The sequence below is a fragment of the Bubalus bubalis genome, chromosome 16 (assembly GCF_019923935.1).
Source record: "Bubalus bubalis isolate 160015118507 breed Murrah chromosome 16, NDDB_SH_1, whole genome shotgun sequence".
NCBI lineage: Eukaryota > Metazoa > Chordata > Mammalia > Artiodactyla > Bovidae > Bubalus > Bubalus bubalis.
This window is the reverse complement of record NC_059172.1, coordinates 56,649,700-56,673,406: the sequence shown is the minus strand read 5'-3', so window position 1 is coordinate 56,673,406 and position 23,707 is coordinate 56,649,700. Positions and strand designations below refer to the sequence as shown.

At 49.7% G+C, this 23,707-nt stretch overlaps 1 protein-coding gene across 3 annotated transcripts in view; it reads left to right on the top strand.

Annotated features, from left to right (window-relative positions):
- The first annotated feature begins 208 nt into the window (after positions 1 to 208).
- TMPRSS4 (transmembrane serine protease 4) overlaps positions 209 to 23,707 on the top strand; it is a 39,009-nt gene continuing 15,510 nt past the window's right edge. For all 3 annotated transcript variants that reach the window (XM_006044712.4, XM_025266822.3, XR_006545387.2), the window contains exons 1-3: positions 209 to 338; positions 18,501 to 18,534; positions 21,065 to 21,178. In XM_006044712.4, coding sequence (XP_006044774.1) covers positions 306 to 338; positions 18,501 to 18,534; positions 21,065 to 21,178 — 181 coding nt within the window. In that variant the 5' untranslated portion in view covers positions 209 to 305. The remainder of the gene's footprint in view (positions 339 to 18,500; positions 18,535 to 21,064; positions 21,179 to 23,707) is intronic.

Genomic DNA, 23,707 nt, shown 5'->3' with positions numbered 1-23,707 from the left:
CCCTAACTAAGACAGGTGTCAGGTTACAAAACATAATCATTCCAGTTTGGCAACTTTACCTGGAGGATTGCTTTAATCGACCTGCCCCACATTCCCCAAATCACTCCTGGAAGACAGCAGTGGGAGGCACACACCCGCTACGCCAGGGGATAGAGATGCTGGATGCCGGGAACCACTGAGGCCTGCCCTGCACTTAGGGCTCCTCCAGCCAATGTTGCCTGGGGATAGCTGACCTGCTGGCCAGCCAGGGCCCGGTCCTGAGAGACCCTCATCCTGACTTGGGTTGGCGACCTCAGCTCCAGGCCATGGAAAATTCAGAAGATCGAAGAGCTAGGGTGGTAAGTGTGAGGGCTCCAAGGACTGGGAGAGGGAGGGTCTCCCCTCTTCAGGCAGCCTAAGAGGTCATCAGCTCACAACTTTGCAACACCTTCCAGGTGAAAAAAGAGGTCCCACCTAAGTCACCCTGGTCCCCACCTGCCCTCCCCTCCCTCCAACAGCCAAGCCGGGGCTATCCTTTCAGCTCAGCCCTCCTAAATCCTGCCTCTCTCTTACCCAAGGTCTCCTGGCTTGTTGGCTGGAGACTGGCACCACCTTGCCAATGGCAAGGGACTGTCTTGACACAATGGTGGCCCTCTGCCCCCTCTGTGGGGAAACTGACTCATTTCTTTTTAAAGAAAACGGTAGAGCGCTGACTTAGAACAATCTGGGGTGCCGTGGAGATCTACTTGTCTCTTTTGTTGGCTCTGCCTGCTCTCCGTCTCCTCTGAACACTGAGAGCTTCTCTATGGTCTTGGGGTGAAGAGAATCAATCCCATTTTTCAGGGAGGATAACTGAGGACAGGGAGGGGAGGAGGTGGAAGCCAGGGAACCTTCCTTCTCCGATTGTTGGACAAGATGCCACAGTTGCCAACAACCAGCATGAAAACGAAGGGGAGGGAAGGGGAGAGCACTATGTCCGGGAGAAAGGGATGACCTGCTGGGGCCCCTCAGGTGCTGGTCTCCTGACTCTCGAGCACTTCCCGTGACATTCCTCTGAACTGTCTGGCAACGCTCCGGCCCCAGGGCTGGGGTAGCCGGGGCCAGGAATGGCTCGCCGCTTTACTCTGTAATTCAGCCAGGATCAAAGTACGCCCTCCCGTGTCCCATCCCTAGACGCCCAGCCTGTATGCCAAGAAGCTCCATCCTGCGGGGCTCTCAGAATGGAGGAGGGAGCGGTACCAGCCTGCCTGAGTGTTGGCAGCTTCCTGGTGTCACTTGGAGCCACATAGGAGGCAGTTTTTTGATTTATAGTTTTATTTATTTACTTTGGCTGCGCCAGGTCGTCATTGATGTTTGTGCTTTTTTCTACTATGGTGAGCGGGAACTACTCTTCATTGCCGTGCACAGGTTTCTCAATGCATTGGCTTCTCTTGTGGAACATGGGCTCCAGGGCCTGTGGGCCTCGAAGTTGCGGTTCCTGGGCTCTAGAGCACAGGTTCAACAGTTGTGGCACACAGGCTTAGTTGCTCCATGGCATGTGGGATCTTCTCAGACCAGGGATCAAACCTGCATTGGCAGGTGGATTCTTTACCACTGAGCCACCAGGAAAGTCCCAGGAGGCAGTTTTGATGGCAGATTGCTGGGGCAATACCTGCAGAGTCAAAGGTCACATGGCCAGCTCCTTTGTGACCTTATCAGTCTCGAGACTTTGAAACTCACTGTCTCCTTCTATAAAACAGAAATATCCACACCACCCCCTAGGCATACACACAGGTTAGCCTAGTGATATATGAGAATAGCCTCTGTAAACCAGGGAACCATGTGCAGAAGTCAGGACTTTATGACTAAATAGAACTTGCTCCAGGGAATGGCAGACTGGGGGGGCATGACCTACACTGACCCTCTGCTGCCCTGGGCAGGAGCTGGGTGCTCACTGCTGTGTGAACAAGTTGGGGCAGGTGAACACACTGGGGAGGAGGGGCCAAGCCTGGGGCCCCAAAAGCCAGGCAACAGTGAGGCCATAAATCAGGATGGCACCCAGCGAGCTTCCAGTCCCTGAGCTAACCATTAAACCACTGTGCCTCATAACCTGCTATTTCCTCTAATGAGGCCCAGACAACTATAGCTCCCAGACCTGGGAGAGATGAGACAGCCTTCCCTCCTCCTCCCACACCCCAGGGCCACTCCCTGGACCAGGTCCTGCACTGTGGTTTTGTCTTCATACTGGTTCTCCCTCAAACCTATTCAACCAGATGTGCCAGTGAGACAGGAGCTAGGGAGAGAGAGGGCCCTGGGAAGAGGTCTGAGCCTCGGCGTTCAAGGGGAACATGTCTCTTGGTATCTGATACCTATGGCTGAGCCCTGGAGGGAAGCCTGGGATGGGAGGACTAGCCTTCCTGGTCTTAACTGGTTACTGCCCAAGAGGCCCCAATACACTATGAGCCACAGGAGTAGAGGGCTCAACACGTGAGGTCAGTCCAACCCTCGGGCTACCCTGGAGAAAGCAGGTCCTCTTTGCCTCCTTAACTTGCTACTGATACAGGCCCAGAGGTTGCTGGACTTGGTGGGACTCAGGAAAGTGGCTGGTCAGCGGGCAGCCTGCTGGCAGCGGGGGTCAGGGAGCATGAGTGGTGTCCACTTCAAAGAGAGGCTGAGTCCAGGAGCCCACTCAGTCCTTGTGGTGCCTTCCTGGCTGGTAGACAGAAGAGTTGGGCCATGCAAAGACCCAAGAGAGCAAGACAGGCAAAGAAGGGCTAGGCGCCCTCCTGTTCTCCAGGCCCCCCACCTGCTGTGACCCCCAAAGTAGCTGCACCCTTCCAACTGCCATTTAATCAGCCCCTCCTACTGGCCAGCCTCCAGATGGCTGGAAGTGGAACAAGAGGGTACAATGCCTGGGTTCTGGCCTGGAGGTGCTCGAATCCAGAGGAAGGGCGGCTCCTTAAGCAAAGGATCCTAAGGCAGTGTGAGCAATCCAATAACCAGAGGAGGTGCGAGGTACCGGTGGAGCAGAGAAGGCAGCAGATTCTCTCTAGGGGTGGCCGGGGAGTCGTCCCAGAAGAGACAGTACTTGCACTTGACCTTGAAACAGGCTGTCTCCAGGCAGGAGGAAGTGCGTGTGAATAGCAGAAAGTGTGGCAGTGCCGTGGCAAGGGGGCGGGGGCGGGGGCTGGAGCAAAGGGCGAAGGCGCAGCAAGCACAGAGGGCGAAGCTGGGGTCTGGGCCCCTCGGGGTGTCATGCAGGCTCTCCATGGAGATCAGGTTTGGGGTCCCCACCCTGCCCTGGAGCTCAGGGGGGGCTGGGCCAAAGTGAAGTCCCAGCAACTGCTGGGTGCTCATGCTTCAGGTTGAGCCACCCCTAGAACCTGGCACAGCCCCACCTTATCCCAAGAAATGGGTGCTGTGCCTTCTCTGTACCCACACTAGACTCGCTGGTGACAGAGCAGACGTGGGCCATGCACTCACAGAGCTCAGCGTCTAGAGCACATGGAGGGTAGGAAGGGGTTGATGGTTATCAACAATCTGTTTCACTCCTGAAACAGGAGTTTTACCAAACAACTGAGTATCACAGGCTGCGATGAGACACACAGGAGCTGTCAGAGCCAGACCAGGGTGCGGGCCTGGCTAGAGGTCAGCAGAGGCCAAGGGCTGCATAGGAGCTGGGATGCGGGGAGATGGGCCATGCCAGCTGGAGGGAACAGTGGGCTAGAAGGTGGACGTACAGCCCCAGGCCCTCTTCTGTCTCCCAGGGCTCTTCCCTCCAGCCCTGGGGGTAGAGCTCTGTGCCTGGGTTTGAGGACGTGGAGAAGTGGTTTAGAAGTCAGGCCTGGTCCTGCCCCCGGCCTCTCCCTTACCCTCCTTGCCCCCGCTCTGTGCCACTGAGACCCCAGCGGTCATCTGCAGCAAACATCTGTGCCCTTGACAAAGACTGAGAAACTGAGGAGCTAAATGTGGGAAGTGAGGCGAGACTAGTTCAGGACAGAGGGGGGACATGGAAGAAACCAAAAACAGGGCTCAAGAACTCTGGACAAACTTTTCTGAAGCCCAGAACTAACCCAGGATAGCCAGAGACAGGTGTTCTCAGGCCTGAAAATCTTGGTAGGCCTCTCAGATTTCCTCAGCTCACCTCCCCTCACTCTTCCTTCTTGCTCAAATAAAAACATCTGCCTCTAAAAAGCACCTCAAATGCCCAAGCAATGATCCACCCCAACAGTGATTCCCCAAAACCTGAAATGCATTCATCTGCCACATTATTTTACAAACATCAGAGTTACTACCAGACTGTGAGCTTTGAGAGGAGGGTCTGTGTCTCTATTGTTATTTTTACGTATTTATTTATTGTTGGCTGTGCTGGGTCTTCACTGCTGCACAGCCTTTCTCTAGTTGTAGCGAGCAGGGGCTACCCTCTAGCTGTGGTATGCAGGCTTCTTGTTGCTTTACTTATTGCGGAGCACAGGTTCTGGGGCTCACGGGCTTCAGTAAGGCTTGTGGGCTTAGTAGTTGTGACTCCCAGGCTCCAGAGCACAGGCTCCAGAGTTGTGGTGCATGGAATTAGTTGCTCCACAGCATGTGGGGTCTTCCTGGACCAGGGATCAAACCTGTCTTGTCTCCTGCATTGGCAAGTGGATTCTTTACCACTGTGTATAGAAGCCCGGGTCTGTGTCTTTTCCATCTTTTTAGCCCCAAACCTACCATAGGACCTAGCACGGAATAGGCACCTGATAAATGTTTGCTAACGAAGGACAAACAAATGACCAAAAACTGGAACCCCTGTAACTAGCAGTTTGATTTATTTGACACTGAAAACAAGATTAGCCAAGTCTGAATGGAAAGATCCCATATGCCACCAGAGGTGTTCCCCAGCTGTTTTCATCCCAGGTGGGGCTGGGATGAGGCCTGAGCCCACCTAGAAACCACAGTGATAAGAAAGAGAGAGAGTTTGAGCACAGCCAATGTGGCAATCCCCGTGCGACGTGATTAAATCCACCTCACAGCCTGCACCTCTGTCACTATCACAGCAGAGAAATTCGTAAACAAGATTTAAGACTCAAAACCGCAACACCTCTCTCCACTCCTCCCTCCCAGAGCAGCTTCCAGCTTCCTCACATAATCCACACGCAACTGGAAACTCTCACAGGGTAGCAGGAGAAAGAAACACTTGAGGAAGAGGGCAAGAGGCTGCTTTGGCACCCCTTCAGGGGTGGACACACGTCCAGGGGTGTCAGCAGCGTCTTCCGTCACTAAATGTGCAGCACACTGGTCTGGCAGGGGCTCTGCCTGCTGGTATGGCTGATGCTTTAGGCATTTCCTGCAGTCAATCTCTGCCTATATAACATGCATGCATGCATTCAGCATGTGCTTCCTTGAGCATACAGTATGTACTATGCACGGGCAAGACACAGTGGGAGATTCAGAGAACGCCCAAAATCTAAACTCATATGCTCCATATGCTCTCTATGGATGGAATGCTGCTGCTGCTAAGTCGCCTCAGTTGTGTCAGACTCTGTGTGACCCCATAGACGGCAGCCCACCAGGCTCCTCTGTCCATGGGATTCTCCAGGCAAGAATGCTGGAGTGGGTTGCCATTTCCTTCTCCTAGAAGCAGAGAAAACTACTTCCCCCCACCTCATGCAGAGCAGAGCATCTGTTCACCCATGGACGTGAAACAGAAAGGGAACAACGTAGCTAAGGCCACCCCACCTCACCTTTGTTCCATTCCCACCCTGACACTGAGGACTACATGCATGATCATGCCTCTGATCCCCAGAGAAGAGGGTCCTGCCAGGGTGTCAGAGGACCTACCCTGGTGAGAAAGAATCACTGACGCTGTAAAGAGAATAGTAACAATAGCAGCTGCATCTCATCTCCACCTGAACACAGCAAGAGCAGCATTTTCTGGCTTGAGAAGCACATTCATATCCAGAATCTCCCTGAATCCTTTTTTCAATATGTATTTATTTGGCTGCACCAGGGCTTAGCTGCAACATGTGAACTCTCAGTTGCAGCGTGTGGGCTCTGGTTCCCTGACCAGGAATCGAAAAGGCCCCCTGCATTGGGAGCATGAAGTCTTAGCCACTGGATCGCCAGGGAAGTCCCAAGAATCTCTCTGCCTCTTACCCCAGCTCTCTGAGATGTAGTGATCCTCCTTGTACAGATGAGAAGACAGAGGCTCAAAGAGCTCAAGTGACTTGAGCAGGATCACTTAGCCAAGAGGAGTCAGGGCTGGGACCCTAAGCTCTGGGAGTTTGGGATCCAGTCCCCTGCTTTTCCTTCCTGCCGTCCTATCTCCTCGAAGATGTGGACCCATAAGACCTGAACTTAAACTAGAAACTGTAAGACCAGAGGGCCCCAGTTTCCTATCTAGAAGCTGATAAATTTTATAATAAAGTATGCATTTAGGGAAGACTGCATCAGCTGGTACAACCAAATGGAATAAAGACAATGTCATTTCTGCAAGGAGACTGAATTCCTTGCTAAGCTAATAAAGGTCACTAAGGAAGAAAGAAAACACACGACACAAGAAACCAGTGGGCACAATTAACTCAGACTTTCAAGAAGGCCTAGGACAAGTTTCATGCCTGATGTTACCTAGGAGAAAAGCAAATTACTATGAGATCACTAAGGACTGAAAATTGATTTAAAGAGAGAATGTTATGAGTAAATCAGCACTAGGACTAGTCTTATCTGGCAAGGAGGTAACAGAAGTTCCTTATTAACAGCAAGCTCTTCAGAATCATAGGCCCTAAGGAAAGGACTTTAGAGGTCTTCCAGATAAGTGGTTTCCCCAAATTTGGTTCAGCCTCAGAGCCCTTGGCCCCTCTGAAATCTAATATAGAACCCCACGTGGAAAACAGAGAAAAAACCAGAGCTGCAGTATTTGAAAGAACTGTGACCCCCATCCACTCCTCCCCTACCTCTCTCCTGCTGCAGCAACCTCTGGGGGCTCCGCCAAATCCCCCCAGGATTCCCCAGAGCGCTTCACTGGCCTTGCCTTTGTCTAGAACGGAAATTTCCTTCATGATTCAGCTTCTACTCATAGTCCTTCTGTGGTTCATAACAATCTTCCCTTTGCCAAGAGAAAGCCATCTTTATGTAACTTGCCCCATTTGTCCTCAGCATCCTTTTTGCCTCCACCTTGAGATGGTCCTACACATGTTTTAACCTTTTATTTATGTTTTATTCTTGGCTGCCCTGGGTCTTGACTGTGCAGGCTTTCTCTAGTGGTGGTGAGCAGGGGCTACTCTCGAGTTATGGTAGGTGAGCTTCTCATGGCGGTGGCTTCTCTCTCCTGCAGAGCATGGGCTCTAGGGTGCATGGGCTTCAGTAGTTGCAACTCTTGGGCTCTAGAGTATGGGTTCAATAGAGAAACACAGGCTTAGTTTTCCTACGGCATGTGGAATCTTCCCAGACCAAGGATCGAGTTCGTGTCCCCTGCATTGGCAGGAAGATTCTTAGCCACTGGGGAAGTCCAGCTCTACATATTTTAAAGGACCACATCTGTGCTACCTGAAATCTTCACTGCTCTGGCTCCTGCATCCTCCAATCTTTGCTCATGGAAAGATCACATACGTCCCATGACATCACTTCAGGTCCCCTAACTGCCCTGGTCATTCTCCCCGCCAGGGCATCCTCATCCTTCAATTCCTTTCCTGAAATCAGAACCGTTGACCTAATGAAATCATAAAATAGCTACCATTTGCTCTGCTCCTATTACACACATGCTAGACCCTCTACTAGGCTTTCTCATTAATAATTAATGATATTTTAGTATCTATTATGTCAAGCCCTTCCTAGGTTCTATATTAATATTGTGAATTATTAATTTAAGTAATACAATATATACCCCATGGGCACAAGGACTTTGCCTACTTGTTCATTGCTATATCTCCAGTCCCAGAACAGTGTCTTACTGAATGGACAAAGTATTAGTATTGTTGTTGTTATTAATATTTATTGCATTCCTACTATGTAATAGGCAATGTGCTATATGCTATGCATATTTTGGTCTCATTAAGAGGAAGACACTGAATCTCTGTCTAGCTCTATCTGTGTCTCTGTCTCTCTCTTTCACTCTCTCTCTCTCACACACACACATACACACACACATTCTTGAGGCTCCCAGGGGTTAAATAACTTAATTGAGTCCCGTGCTGCATCCATCCAGTATGAAACACAGTCTCCTCTAGAAAACGGCAGCCCAGAAAGGAGAAACTTCACCAAGCGCTCCCAGTGTCATCTGAGTGGGCAGGAAAGCAGGGGGCTTCCTTGGTGGTTCAGTGGTAAAGAATCCACCTGCTAATGCACAAGACTTGGATTCAATCTCTGAGTCAGGAAGATCCCCTGGAGAAGGAAATGATAACCCACTCCAGTATTCTTGCCTGGGGAATCTCATGGACAGAGGAGCCTGGCGGGCTACAGTCCATGGGGTTACAAAAGAGTCAGACACGACTGAGTGACTGAACAATGACAATGGGAATGCAGGAAAGGAGCTTCACGTTGTACAACTGCAAAGTAATAGACGCGGAGCAGCCGCGGAAGCAGCGCTGAAGCACCGAGTTCAGGGTTCACAGGCAGAGATCCCGGAATCACTACAAACTTCAGCCAGGAGATGGCAGCTCTTTGCTGCAGCAGCTAAACCGGCCCACTAGAAGCTGGTTCTCTGGCCTCATGCGGAACAAGGGAGAATGCTCAGTCCTCCCTGTGCGGAGCCACCTTCAGACCCCTCCTCCACTGCTGCGAGGAGTCCTGCTCCCCAGGCCTCCGGGGCATGTTGGAGGGGTGAATTTTCACGTCAGGAAGATCCCCTAAAGCAGGGAATGGCTACCCACTCCAGTATTCTTGCCTGGAGAATTCCATGGACAGAGAAGCCTGGTGGGCTACAGTCCATGGGGTCGCGAAGAGTCAGACATGACTGAGTGACTGAACAACACCAACAGTTTCTCTGCACATCAAAGCACTGTGCGCGTCATCTCAGTGAATCCTCACCAACAACCCTGTGAAGTAGATCGTATTCTCCCCATTTTACAGATGAGGAAACAGAAAAACTGAGTAACTTGCTCAGGATCATACTGTCGATAAGGGGCGGAACTAGATTCAGGCCAGTGCTCCTGACTCAGAGTTCAGAGGGTACAAGAGCAGAGACACCCCTCCTCAGACCACAAACACCAAGTGAGCGGGACCATGAGCAAGTCTGTTTGACCATGAGAAGACCAGATGGGGGTTTCTGTGAGCTTGAAAAGGTGCATCGAAACTAGGATGTAAAGTACCTGATGGAAACTTTCTCACTGTCAGGTTTTATCACAGTAAGTTTTATCACACCTGAGTTCCGAAGGAAAAAACTCAGTCCAGAAGATGTTAAATGATTTACCTAGTAAATAGTAGCTAAAAAAGAGCTCCGCAGGTAAATAGAAGAGTTAGATTTTATAACACCAAAGTCCCTCTTCCCTCCCCACCATTTCTCTCCCTGTTAAACTTTAAAGGACACTTCAGGACAAGCAAAGGGAGTATGATTTTTCCAAGGCAATATAAACTTTGTGGGATTCTTTTATCAACCTCAGCCCGAATCACGATCGCCGTTCCTTAGTTCAGGTAAATTACAAGGTTTAGAGAACCCAGCCAAGCTTTGAGATCCATCAGCCCTTTCCAAAGGCAACCCCCTAAGGGTCCCTGTCAGTCTGGGTGTCCTGCCTCCTGGCGGCTCTCCTGTCCCCTTCAGCCTCTGCGCAGGCATGGCCCTCAGGTGTGCAAAGGTGAGGACACCCTCCTCCCCATCACACCCTGCAGGGAAGGGAAAGTGGGCTGGATGGAGCCACTGTCAGAAAGCAAACTGAATAAAGTAGAATTGCTAAGAGAACTCAGAGAGGCTGCAGAGAAGGGGCTGCTCCTCCTGAGGCCGAAGGATGGCCCTCAGGTGGGATTTGTAGGAGCGACAGGTAACAGCAACATCAGCTGGAGGCAAGGGCTCTGCACTGGGGAACCCCAGCTTCCTTCAGTTTGACTCAACCCAACAAGCATGTACTAATACCTCCCGCCAGCCCTTCCCAATGTTCAGCCATGTGACCTGGGGCGAGACAGCACAGTGCCTCTGGACCTCAGTTTCCTCACTTGTAAGCCACCTTTGCTCTCTCCCCTGGCTCTACCTGGAGTTGAGAGCCGTGCCTGCACACAAAGGCTGATTCTTAATTGATGGCAGTGAACAGCAGGCTGGCCACAGGGTAATGGCAGGTCACCCGACACCTCCCTTCCGCCCCAGGCCCTGCCCTGGAGCCATTATAAGCTGGGATGGGGCCAAGGTGCTCAGCTCAAGTTGCCAACAGGTCAGCATCTCTGTGGCTTAGAACAAGACAAAATGGTTTTGAATGTAACAACTGAGACTGAGGTTGGTCCAAAGGAAAGCATGCTGCATAAGGACATCTCTGCCCAAGGCAGAGTGAGCAAGGGCGTATCCAGAGGCCCCTCCTTGCCAGGGCGGGGATACCCACCTGTACGTGGCCATGGCTGAGGGGCTCTGCCTGGCCATGGGCTCTAACAGTTCAGAAGATACTTGAAAGCCAGCATGATCTGTCATCTCTGAGAACCTTCCATGTACTCAGGGCTGCTGCTTCCCATCCAGGCTCATCTCAGGACACTCACACTCTCCTCTCTTGACTCGTGATCCCTCAGCCCCACTCACGGCCACCCTCCTTACCTTACCTGTCATGGCTGAGGCACCCTAGAGAGAGGGTACTCGCTTCAGCCTGCCAAAGGCATCAGACTGCGGATGGACAGTATGTAACTGCTTGCTGTCAGGTTGGGAGTGAGATGCAGGTTCGTGGGTCAGAACTGTGTAAGGCCCCTCAGAGCAGCCCCTGAGCCAGCCGATGGCCGAGCCCCGCTCTGCAGGCTAACTGGGAGCAGCCTCTGGGTCCCCTGGCTCACCAAGAGAACTTCCCTCACCCCCTCCCCTGGGTTTCCCGCCTCCCTACCGTATCACCAGCCTTAGCAACCTAGCTGCCACCTGCCAGAGCCCCAAAGGACCTGTATATCCCATCACCTAGCAACAGTAGCATCCCTGCTCTAAGTTTTCCCAGGGAGACTATGGGAAGCCAGGGCTTCAGACCCCTTGGGAGCCTGAAGCTGCCACAGACCAGATCAGGGCCAGAAAGCCCCTTTCTGTAGACCCCTGCTTTTCTCCCTTCTTCTACACCCCAATCAGCCAGCTCTGTGCCCCTACCAATTTCTTTCTGGAATAAGGAATGAAGAGATAGCATTACAGAAAAGAAGAGAGAAATGAGGTCCAAGGGCAGGCTACTTGGCAAAGAAAGCACACCAAGGAGCTGACCAGGCTTTCTGGCCTCTGTGAGCAGTTGCTTCTTCTTTGCCTCATTATTAGCCTGGTGGTGCCCATTTCATTGTGTGGTTAGTTACCCTCTTCTCTGCTTCATCATCTCTGAAAGAGAGCTCCCAATTACTGAAGGCATCTTGAGGTTCAGAGAGGTCGAGGAGCATGCCCAAGCTCACGCAGCAAGTTAGAAGACAGGGCAAGATGAGAACTCATACTCCCCCAACTGGGTCTTTGTCTTTCCTACAGTACACTTAATCCTCGCCCCCATTTAAAAACAAGAGCTGCCTTCTGTTTGATTCATCATCTCTGTGCTGGAGGGGAAACAGCTGAGATAGTTATCTGTGATTTGGAGCTGAGCTAAATACAACTAGGAGTTTCTTGGGATCTAAAACAGCAGGGACTTGAGGGGAAAGGATAATTAGGGAGTTTGGGATGGACATGCACACATGCTGTATTTAAAACAGATAACCAACAAGGACCTACTGTCTAGCACAGGAAACTCTGCTCAGTGTTATGTGGCAGCCTGGCTGGGAGCCGAGTGTGGGAGAGGATGGATACATGTATGTGCACGGCTGAGTCCCTTTGCTGTCCACCTAAAACTATCACAACATTGTTTATCGGCTGTACCCCAGTGGAAAACTAAAAGTTAAAAAAATAGTAAAACAGCAGTGGCTGAGGTAAATAAAGGAAAGAAAGTAAATAAAATAAAGGTAAATAACGAAGGAGAGCAGGTGATAAAGGTGCAAAGCTAAAAGAACAGAGGGAAGAAGGGGTAGTAAATCAATAAAGCTCCTGCCAGGTACCAAGCACTGTAGTAGGCCTTTCCTTAACTCAGCCTGGGAGCAAGGTTTTCTCACCCCTGCTCATGGACAATTTAGCAGAGTCGAGAACCAAGCAGAGGTGGGTTTGCCTCCAGACTGAAGAAGGGCTGGGGAGATGCTGGGAGTTAAGTTCTACATGTTGATTGCATGCTAATTATATGCAACTAGACATTCATGGGGTCGCAAAGAGTCGGACACGACTGAGCAACTGAACTGAACTGAACTGAAGACCTCGTTGCAGGGGAGTGGAGAATCAGAAGGATCCAGTACTGGTTGATAACAACCAAACAGGTTCCTGAAACAGTGGGGAAATGAAAACAACAGTCCATCAAGTCCAAGAGGCTGGCCTCAAGGGCTGGATCTGTTACTTACTCTGGGGCCATAGTGACCACTCAATCTATAGGAGTCTGGGTTTTCTCTTGTATAAAGTGGGGATAATTTCTCAGGGTTGTTGTGAAAATATTTAATCCTCGTGGCATTTATGAAAGATATGTAACAATACCCAACTGCAGAATAAGTTGTTCTGCCTCCATATTTAGGTCTTGGGTTAATGTCTTTCTGCCACCAATTGAGAAGCAAAGTAAGAAGATTCTCGGAGAGAATCAGGCAGTAGGCACTAACATAATGTTTTCCAGTCAAATAACTTCCACCCACCTCCCACCTCCCTCCAGCTCTGGGGTCTCTGGGGCCCTAGGGATTCTTGCCCTTTTGTTTTACTCCAGACAGCAGGAGCCTTATTCCAGGATAAGCCCTGGGTCAGACACCGGTTCAGCTGGCCCTGTGAGTCAGGGCTCTACTGGCAGACTGAGTCAATAAAGCAGGTGACCCCACCAGCAGCCCCAACCAAAAGAGGAGGGCCAACACCTTTGCATGGGCAGGGCTGGGCCTGGGCTGTGGCAGTTGTGGCCAGAGGCTGAGTTCAAGCTGAGGATAAACAGAGACGCCTCCAGCAAAGCGGAAGGAGGCACAGCTGGTCTTTGGTGGCCTCATGGCCCCCTTCACTCTATCAGCTGCAAGGCAAGACATTCCCCCGGCCTGGAGGGGTTTCTCCAGGAAAACAAGGGAGTCGCCTGAGATGGTGTCCAGAGACCCTTTCAGCCGTGTACACTGTGATCATGTGGGAATCCACCACAATGTTGGGGGCGGGCCAGATCCCAGGATCTAATCTGGTCCCCACATCTCTCAGCTCCCCCCAGCCTCCCTCTGCTCAGGATTGATTTTGGACCAAAAGGCAACGCAGCTGCTGAGTCCCCACCTTTATCCTGCTCAGGAAAGTCGTTGGCATTGATTTTCCTCAGCTGTCATTCGTAAGCCTAAAACTCACCTACCTTCCTACCCACTATCCCCAATGCCCTTGACCTTCAGCAGCTGCCCTTGCCAGAAGTTTAGTAACCCATCATCTCTGATCTCTGTGCTGGAGATGTTTGCCAGAGAGGCTTCAAGAAAAACCAAAGAATGAGCCACTAACTGAAGAACTCAGGCAGCATAAGACTAGCAGGGACTTCCCAGGTGGTCCAGTGGTTAAGACTTCACCTTCCAATGCAGAGGGTGCAGGTTCGATCCCTGGTCAGGGAGTTAAGTTCCCACATGCCTTGGGGCCAAAAATCCAAAACATAAAATAAATGCAATATTGTAACAAATTCAATAAAGACTTTAAAAATGATCCATATCAAAAACAAAAATCTTAAAAAAAAAAAAAAACGGAATCAGAGCAGAACATCAGGAGGAGGGGAGTTTAACACCTTGAACCCCTCAGCAGAGCCAGGTGGTTGCATTTTTGCTTTCTCTTTGACCCTCAGGTACACGGCCCTGGATAAATCATAATCCTTGACTCATGGCATTTTTCACTGGTGGCCAATGCAGGGCTCACTGTACAGAGCTCACCCCCTAGTTTCAGTAACATAATAAGTCTCCATAAACCTACCACCCAAAACAAAAGCTAGGATTTAGCAATATCCTATATCTAACCAGGCGATCTCCTTGCTGAGGGAGGTGGGCAAGTCTCTTTTGTTTATTAATTCAACAAATCTTAGTTGTACATATTTGATAGTCCAGAAAGGGTGCTAGAATCAACCTGAATGCCATGTTCATAATTTCCTTGCTTTTTTCCAGGAAAAATTCTGTGTTCTATGAAATCTTCCAGGAGTTAATTTTTCCTTTAATATGAAATTGCTCAAGCCATTCGTAATACTTCGCAGCACTATACTTTGTGTGTTTTGACTGCAGCATAATATTCTATTGTGCGAATTAACAGCCAGCTTCTCAAGGCTAGCTTGGGACTGAGCCCTAAAACTGCAATCTTTTCCTTAATTTTTTCATTCAGCAAAGATTTATTAACTACCCATAATGTGTCAGGCATTGTAGGAGACACCAGGGGTACAGTAATGACCAAAACACCCGCAGCCTCTATCCTTCTAGTTTGCAGGCTTTTCTCCTCATTTTTCTTTTGTTTTCTAAAAGGTAAGGCTTTTCGGTATAATGACCACTATTCAGTAGATATCGACAGAAAGCATATTAGTCCGGGGTGCTGAGGTCACTTCAGTTCAGAGGTGAGGAATTCAAGGTCCCAGCAAGAACAGGCTGAAAGCCTCTTTGGTTCCTGCTTTGCAATTCCGGACCCACCAAAGGAAAACAGTCAATATTTGTTGAAATAATAAACAAAAGAGACTCGAGCTACCTGCTTCAACCAATGCAGACACTTATGTGCAGGCAGACTCTGAAAAAGAAGGACTTGACAGGGGACTGGCCACTAACTGGATGTTCTTGATACCCCTCCAAACTGCCCCTCCTGTAGCCTTCCACATCCCAGCGTGTACCCTCTTGCCTGTTCACTAAACACCCAAAAGCATTCAATCTATTAGGAAGGTCGATTGCCTTTAGGCCCTGGAGGAGGGCATGGCAATCCACTCCATATTCTTGCCTGGAGAATCCCCATGGACAGAGGAGCCTGGTGGGATACAGGCCACGAGGTCTCAAAGAGTCAGACATGAGTAAGCGTCTAAGCACACATTGCCTTCAGGGGCTTCCCAGGTGGCGCACTGGTAAAGAATCTGCCTGCCAACACAGGAGACACGAGAAACTGAGGTCAACTTGGGTTCATCCCTGGGTCAGGAAGATCCCCTGGAGGAGGAAACTGCAACCCACTCCAGTATTCTTGCCTGGAAAATTCCATAAACAGTGGAGCCTGACAGGCTACAGTCCAGGGGGTTGCAAAAAGTCAGACTTGGAGCAACTGAACACACACACACGCATTGCCTTTATCTTTGAAGCACAGTTGAATCTTTCACCAACTGTCTGTTTATCCCTCCTTGCTGTAGCCACACTGATCTCCATTCTGTTCCTCCAGCACCAAGCTTATTCCTGCCTGCCTGGCAACTTCCGGTCATTCAAGCCTCAGACCAGAGGCGCTCCCTAAGATGATCCCTTCCCTAGATCTCCCATTCTCAGCACACAGCCAGGCACTGTCTTCCATCACCCACATTACTCTCCACATAGCACCCAGCTCTCTCTGGGTTTATCTGTTGATGGTCGGCTCTCCCCTAACTTCCCCTACTCTCCCCTACCCTCCCTTACTCACCCCCTGACTCCCCCACCCACTCCTCACCCCAGGATACAAGCTTCTCAAGAGCAGGATCCGGCGTATCTTGTTTGGCACTTCTCCCATCCTTGCTGTAATTATTTCTCATTTGTCTTTAAATCCATAGCTCCCAGAGCAGTGCCTGGTACAACACAGACCCTCAACAAATAGTTGTTTAATACTTAGCTATTGAACCACTCTGGTTATCAGACAAGTGTTATTTCTTTTCACCTTTGTATTTGACTGAATTAGACAAAAGAGCTTTGTAGACTGTTACTTGCTGATTGTGTGTAGATTACTGTTGGTAACATCACCTGACTCTGTAGCTACCAAAATGGAGGGAGTCACTGGATTTGTTCTCATCTTCATCCTGGAAGTAGCTGCTGATGCAGGCCCTGGTGGAGGAGAGATGGCCCAGAAGGAGCTATAGTACAGAGCCCAGAATTCTAGCTGTCATTTACTGGGCCTCTACTAGGTACAAGCCAGATGCAAAGCACCCAAGGCAAAGGCAATAAGAAATAGAGATCACCTGACTGGAGAGTTCCTGGGGTAGAGTCCTGGGCCAAGCGTCTGGGGGCACAGGGAGGAAGGGCCCGGAAGGAGCTGCTTTGTGAACCAGGCACTTCCCACTAGATATTTCACGGCAGCACTATGATGCAGGTGTCATTTTCCCCACTCTACCGAGGGGACACCTAAAGCTCAGAGAGGTTAAGTATCTTGCCCAAAGGCTCACAGTTAATAGGAGGCAGAGCCCATGTTCCAACTTGGTCCCTGCAGAGCCTTGGCCATCTCTGCTGCATCCCCCAGCTACCCGTGGCCTAGTGCCCCCATAGGGCAAAGCCAGGCACGTCCCCACAGCAGACCCCAGAGTTGAGGAAGAAAGGAAGAAGCTCCTTCTCCCAGTGACTGTGTCTGCCATGAGAGCAGGTAGCTCCCAGGGACCCCACAATTTATAATCTAGATCACCACCCTCCCCTCCAGGCATTAGAAGAGTCCCTCTCAATCCCCAATGGGACTCAGGAAATTCCAGCTGGAAATGTCCAGGGACCTGCAGCTTCCCCACCTGCTCTGGAATGGCTGTGACCTCAGCCAGTGGGCAGGTGAGCCCCGGGGTGGAGACCTAGACCTCACCCTGCCCAGGGGCTCCCGGTCATGCGCTAGACAAGGAAAAGGAAGAAAGAAAAGAGAGTTCACAGGTGGCAGGAAAGCATGAACTTAGGCAGCACCCTCCCCTAGCCTCTGCATTGCAGGAAAGGGTGCGAGTACTTTGCATGAGAGTCATTGTGTATATATTTCTGTATGTGTGTTGACAAGACTACACTTCAAGAAATACTTTAGTGTCCTGGTTGCTTTTTTTTTCTGTCTGTTTATTCTGTTGAGTATAATATATGTTCAGTAAATTACTCAAATCTAAAATGTGCAATTCAATGAATTTTTACCCATAGGGGCTCAGTGGTAAAGAATTTGCCTGCTATGCAAGAGACTCAGGTTCAATCTCTGGGTCAGAAGGATGCCCTGAAAAAGGAACTGGCAACCCACTCCAGTATTTTTGCCTGTGAAATCCCATGGACAGAGAGCCTGACAGGCTACAGTCCATGGGGCTACAAAAGAGTTGGACACAACCTAGCGGCTGAACAACAATATACCCTCATGTAATCAACACTTAGATCAAGATCCAGTTTTCCAACATTCCAAAAGGCTCCATTGTGCTCCTTCCAATAACCCTCATTATAATCACTGTTATGATTTCTATCACCATGGATTACCTTTACCTTTTAATCACATATATGAAATAATATTCATGTCTATAGTTTCTTTTTTATTATTATTATGTCTTTGAGATTACTCCATGCGTCATTGCATTTGCACTAGTTTATTCCTGTCTACTGCTGAATTATATTCCATTATATGAATATACCACAATTTACATATCTATTCCACCAGTGATTGACTTTTGGATATAGTAGGAAGACTTCTACACAGGTGTTTTGCTGGACAGATGTACTCATTTCTCTTGGCCCTAATTCTTGGTCATAGAATCATAGAAGAGTCATTTGTTTAGCTTTAGTAAACTCAGCTAAACCTTTTTCCAAAATATTTGTACCAATTTACACTCACAGCAGCAGTGTGTGAGATTTCCAGCTGCTCCACATTCTCATCAACACTTGTTATTGTCAGGCTTTTTAATTTTAGCCACTCTGGTGTCTGTGTAGACATGGCTCGTTGTGGTTTGAATTTACTTTGGCCTGGAATTCCCTGGTGGTCCAGTGGTTAGGACTCTGCACTTTCACTGCTGAAGGCCTAGGTTCAACTCCCGGTCAGAGAACTAAGATCCCACAAGCCGTGTGGCATGGTAAAAATAATAATAATAATTTACATTAGGCTGATGAGTGATGATATCAAGCATCTTTTGGCACTTAATTGGCCATGGAAGCATCTCCTTTTGTGAAGTGTTTGTTCAAGTTTCTAAAGAATTATATCATCCATAAAAGTAGACAAATGATGGACAAAAACATAAAAGAAAGCAAAATCACCTTAGAAACTCAGTAAAACACACAATAGCCCAGCAGCCAGTTGCTTCTATAATTGATAACTAGTAGCTACAACTAGTAAATCTGCTGTACCGGGTCATTTGAATGCGTAACTGATTTATATATTTTTAACCAATTATTTAGTTATCATGGAGACCTCCAACTTAGACTTAACAGGGAAAAGAGAATGTAGATAAAAGCCCTTCCCTCAGTTCAGAGCCCCAGCTTAAGAGGCTCCCTCACTTAACTCGCTATTTTTCCTTCAATTACAGGATCCTGAGATCAATCGACCCCTGAACAGCCTCGGTAAGCTCAGGTCTAGCTTTCCTTTGTCTACCTCGGCCTCAAATCAGTTACCAAGTAGATACTAAACCCCTCTTGCAGGACCCTCACCACCACCTCCAAGTGATAAATGCTACGGGAGACACCCATCCATCATTCAACAAACATTAATTGAGCAAGTGTAATCTCCAGGATTCATTGTATTAGTATAAGAAGGAAGCACAGTCTCTGGAGAAATAGGATCAACAAACCTAAAACCCCAGTGGCAGTGACTGTCTAATTCACTCATTCAGTTCCTCATTCTCTCATTCCTTCAACAATACTGTGAAGCCTGAATGGGCCAGGCCCTGGACTGGATGTTGAGCTACAGCGTAAATACAAGAGCTAATGTCCCTGCCCTCATGAAGTTTACAGTCTGACCATGCTGCCAAGGAACAGCCTGAACAAAAGTGCTTTCACTAGTAAAACAGAAAATGGGAGGGACTTCCCTGGCGGTCCAGTGGTTAAATCTCCACACTTCCACTGCAGAGGATGCCAGTTTGATCCCTGGTCTGGGAACTAAGATCCCACATGTCAAAAATTTGTTTAATTAAATTGTAAAAAATAAAAGCAAAAAATAGCATATAAAATGAAAATAGCAGTATTTGCCTGACTTACAGCAGAAAAAAGGAGTTAATAGATAAAGTCTTCCCAAATATAGAGGGATTTTTTTCCCTCTCGTTCCATTTCCTTAAATTATTGATACCTATGCCTGATAGCCTGGATCAGCAAAAAAAAAAAAAAGAAAAAAAAAGTGAGCAGAGAACAAATATTAATATGACAGGTTCATAAGGAAATGACCAAACCCACTTACTTTGACAGCTTATTATTTCAGGGTCATGGGTTAATAAAGATCACAAACAATACAATCTTAAGCAGGTAAAATGATGCCTAGTTTCTACTTTGCGATTTAACATATCAGTATTCCCTGGTATCCCCAAAGAACACCAGACATACAAGTGCTCCATCACCTGAGTAAGCCTGGGAACTGCCAAACCAGAAAACAATTAAGGGAGCCCGGGAAGGAGAAATCAGTGCCAAGTGACAGTTCTGAAGTTAAGAGTGATGACAGGTTGTGCAAGGACCAGGGAGTGGACCTGTTCGTGTGGAACCGGGGCTGGCGAGGACTAGCAGTGGGAATCCATCTGACTGGGAGAGGGAGACCAAATTACACTGGGTTTGAAAGCCCAGAGAAGAGTGTGGTCCAGTTATGGAAGTCGTGGGGAGCCCTTGTGGGTTCCGGAGCAGGGACATGACAGGATGAAAGCAAAGTATTAGGAAGCTCTGTTTAGCAGCAGATGGCTGGACAGGCTGAAGGAACCGAGGCAGGCAGGGATGCTGTTCACAGGTCAGAGGGTTGGTTAACTTTATAAACAGCAAACTTTATAGACAACAAACCAAGAAAACCCTTCCCTTCATGATGATGTTCTCCATGAGGACATCAGGGAGGCAGAGACACTGGGCCCTGGACAAGGGAACTCATCAAAGAATTCTCAGTAAGTACGTCTGGGAAAACCAGCCAACCTTGTATCCCCAGAGGTAAGTGCTCAGTGAAGAAATTGCACATGAATGAAGGAGCAAAATGTCTCCATGTCCACAGCCCCAGGAAAGAGGATAGTTTTGAACAGTCACTGCTGGAACTTGAAAAACAACACCCACTAACATTATTAATAACCTACTCTGTTGCCAGGCGGCATTAGTGATAAAGAATCCGCCTGCCAATGCAGGAGACAATAATAGACACAGGTTCAATCCCTGGGTCAGGAAGATCCCCTGGAGGAAGGCATGGCAACCTACTCCAGTATTCTTGCCTGGAGAATCCCATGGACAGAGGAGCCTGGAGGGCTACAGTCCATAGGATCACAAAGACTCAGACACGACTGAGCTACGAAGCACTGGACTGGACAAGCATGTACTGTGCCGGCAGCCCCTGCACACCTGGAGCTTAAAGTCTGGTCAAAAGTTAACCTGGGAAAGAGGATGCCTGCACACGTGCTCAGTCGTGTCTGACTCTTTACAACCCTGTGGACTATAGCCTGCCAGGCTCCTCTGACCATGGGATTCTCCAGGCAAGAATACTGGAGTGGGTTGCCATGCCCTTCTCCAGGGAATCTTCCCAACCCAGGGATTGGATCCCGTCTCTTAACGTCTCCTGCATTGACAGGCAGGTTCGTTACCACTGGCGCCACTCGGGAAGCCCAGGAAAGAGGTCACGTGATAGTAAAGGGAAAGGGGACGGGCCTCTCCTGGGGCAGACGCAGGTCAGACTGGACAGGGTAAAACATCCTAGGACAGGTGCCACGGCGGGAGGAGCACCGGGAAAGATGGACAAGCCCGGGAAAGTGAAAGGAGGTGGGGGTCCACGCGCTGAGGAAGCTGAGCCTAGTCTGCAGGAATAACCCCAGCACCAAACAAAACTGTCCCCAAAGTTTTCCCGGAGCCAGAGGGTGGGGAGGCTGTAGCCCTTGGCAGGGGCAGCCTCTGAGAGCTGACTGCTCTTTCCCTCCCCCTACAGATGTCACTCCCCTGCGCAAATCCCGCACACCGTTGGAGACCTTCAAAAAAGTGGGGATCCCGATCATTGCAGCAGTGCTGATCCTGGCAACCATCGTTGTGGTGGCCATCCTCAGTAAGTCCCAGCCCCCACCCGGCGTCCAGCCTCACCCCAGCAAGGGGTAGCTCCCACCAACCCCTCCCCTGCCCTCACCTCCCAGCGCTGCCCATCCTTACCCCTCCCACCCCAGCAGAGTCGAGGGGAGGTGATGTGCATATAGCTTTGAATCCACCCCTGCTTTGAACGAAGCCTTCCTCTTGGAGTGGAGGGGAGATGAACTCCTCCCCCATCTATCCCAGATGGATTCTGTCCCCAGTGATTCCTTCTGCCAGGAAAGCATAGTTTGCACCAGTTACAAACCTACTTAGGCAATTTGCGCAGCAGCCGCGCCCCCAGCCTCCTCCTTCCCAGGTCTGCAGACTGAGAGCTGAGTGAATTCTGGCAGCTCTGGGGCTGGAGAAGCAGAGCATGTCTGCTTGTGAGGAGGGGAGGAAGGAAGAGGCATTAGGGAAGATGCCCAGGAGGGCAGCGCCTCACCCCATCTTGAGCTCGGGCTTCACCATGGCTGGAGCCTAAGACCCAGTGTGATCCAAGCAGGCAAAAGATGAGTGAATCAAGCAAGCCCTGATTCCCAGAGCCTGTCCCTCTCAGCCTCCCCCACACCCCATCCTACGACTGAGCCCTCACCTCCACCCCCAACCATAGCCAAGCAGGGTACTGACCACAGATTTCACCCAGGAAGTAGGGCCAAGAGGACCTGACTAGGACTCAAGACACCTGGGATGGGGATCCCGGTGCTGCCCCTTCTTGGTGCTGTGTGACCTTGAGTAAGTCTCCCAACCTCTCTTAACCTCAGTTGCCTCGCCTGTAAAATATCCTCTCCTCATCAAAGGGATATCAGAGAACCAATGAGGTAATGTGTGTAAAGTACTTGGATTAAAAACTAAGCTGTGCAAAAGTGGAGGTCATCATGCATATGTAGGGCTGAGGCCAAGGGCATGTGTTTGCTCACCAGGCCAGGACGGCTTTCCAGGAGCCTGGGGCGGCCTCTGCCTCATCGGAGGACACTCAGAGCTCATCTGGTCCAACCCGTCAGTCTCCACTTGGGCACTGAGGCAGAGAAGGGGGATATGGCAGTTGAGGGTCTGGGACAGACAATCAGGCCCCCAAATGAGTACGTCCATTTCCACCTCGTGGCGGTGAAAATGCAGATCCAAAACATAAACATCACCCATCCTGAGTGCCCCAGGGGGACATGAGATGCAGATAAACCCAAACCCTTTAGACCTTGGCTGACCCAAGAGTGGTGGTGGGCATCAGCAGATTTGTTGTCCTAAGCATGTTTGGCTCAAATTAATAGTAAGATGAGCTTACCTTCTCTGACCATGTGCCCCGCCATAGTGGAGAGAGCAGACAGGGCCAGGTTCAGGGTGAGCCAGGGCAGGTACTAATACATGATTTAGAGTCAGGCTTTCCTTGTCCCAGAAGGTCCTGAGTGACTTCCAGCCCGGGGCCCCCAGGTTCTGCAACTAGAAGCAGTAACCTGAACTTCCCTCCTGGGCTGGGCTCCAACATTTGGTTTCTGGGGGCTCGACTGGTGACACTGTATCCTGGCTTCCCCCAGGAGGCAGGACTGACCCTTTCTCACCCTGGCTCCTGACCATGAACCAAACCCTGAAAGTCGAGGAAATATCTGATCTGCTCCTTCTCCCTTACTTCTCAAAGCAGGAGCATCAGGACCAATAAATCACATTTTAAGTTCCTGTAAGGAAGGCTGGGAGAAGCAGCAAAGAGCTTTGGAGCTGGATGGACTAATTGAAATCCTGGCTCCACCTAAGTGCATGTGGCTTGGGAAATAAACCCTAACTCTCTAAACGTCCATATCATTGTTTGTAACGTGAGTTAATGATGGCACCTACCTCCTAAAGTTATCGTCAGGACTCCGGGTGACAATGCCTGGAAAGCTGTTAGCAGCGATAAGCAGGCCCATCATGACACTTGTTTGCATCACTCTGAGGGCCACTCAAGGGTGATGCTAGGCTGCCCAGGGGAGCTTCAGGCCAAAGGAGAGTTCAGTTAGACAGGAGGAGCTGGGAGAGTTTGGAAAAGTATTGAAATATCTGTTTCCTGAGGACTTAAAAACACCAGACTCCTTCCCATCATCCAAGACAGAGAAGGAGTAATAGACTCTGAAGGAAGGAGGCAGAAGACAAAGCAAGCAAAACGCCAACCTCGTAATGGTCTTTCAACCCCAGGTAAAAACACCTTGTCCTAGAACTGTGCTTGATAGCAAAGAGACACTTTCACAACCACCAGCCCACTAAGCGTTCATTCTCCACAACCCTGTGAAGCCCAGAAAGGGCAGCGATTGGTCTAAAGTCACCCAGGAGGCGGGAGAGCCAGTACTCAGGTCTTCAGACTCCAGGCCCAGTGCTATCTCCTCCGTCCGCAGAGGCCCTGACCAATACTTGGGGTTGAGAAGTGAGTGGGGGCTATTTCTGAGTTGCTCCTCACACGTGATCTTGATAGACTCCTCAGCCATCTTTAGGGATGGGGACTGGTGTTATTATCAACACTTTACAGATGAGAAGACTGAGGACACCA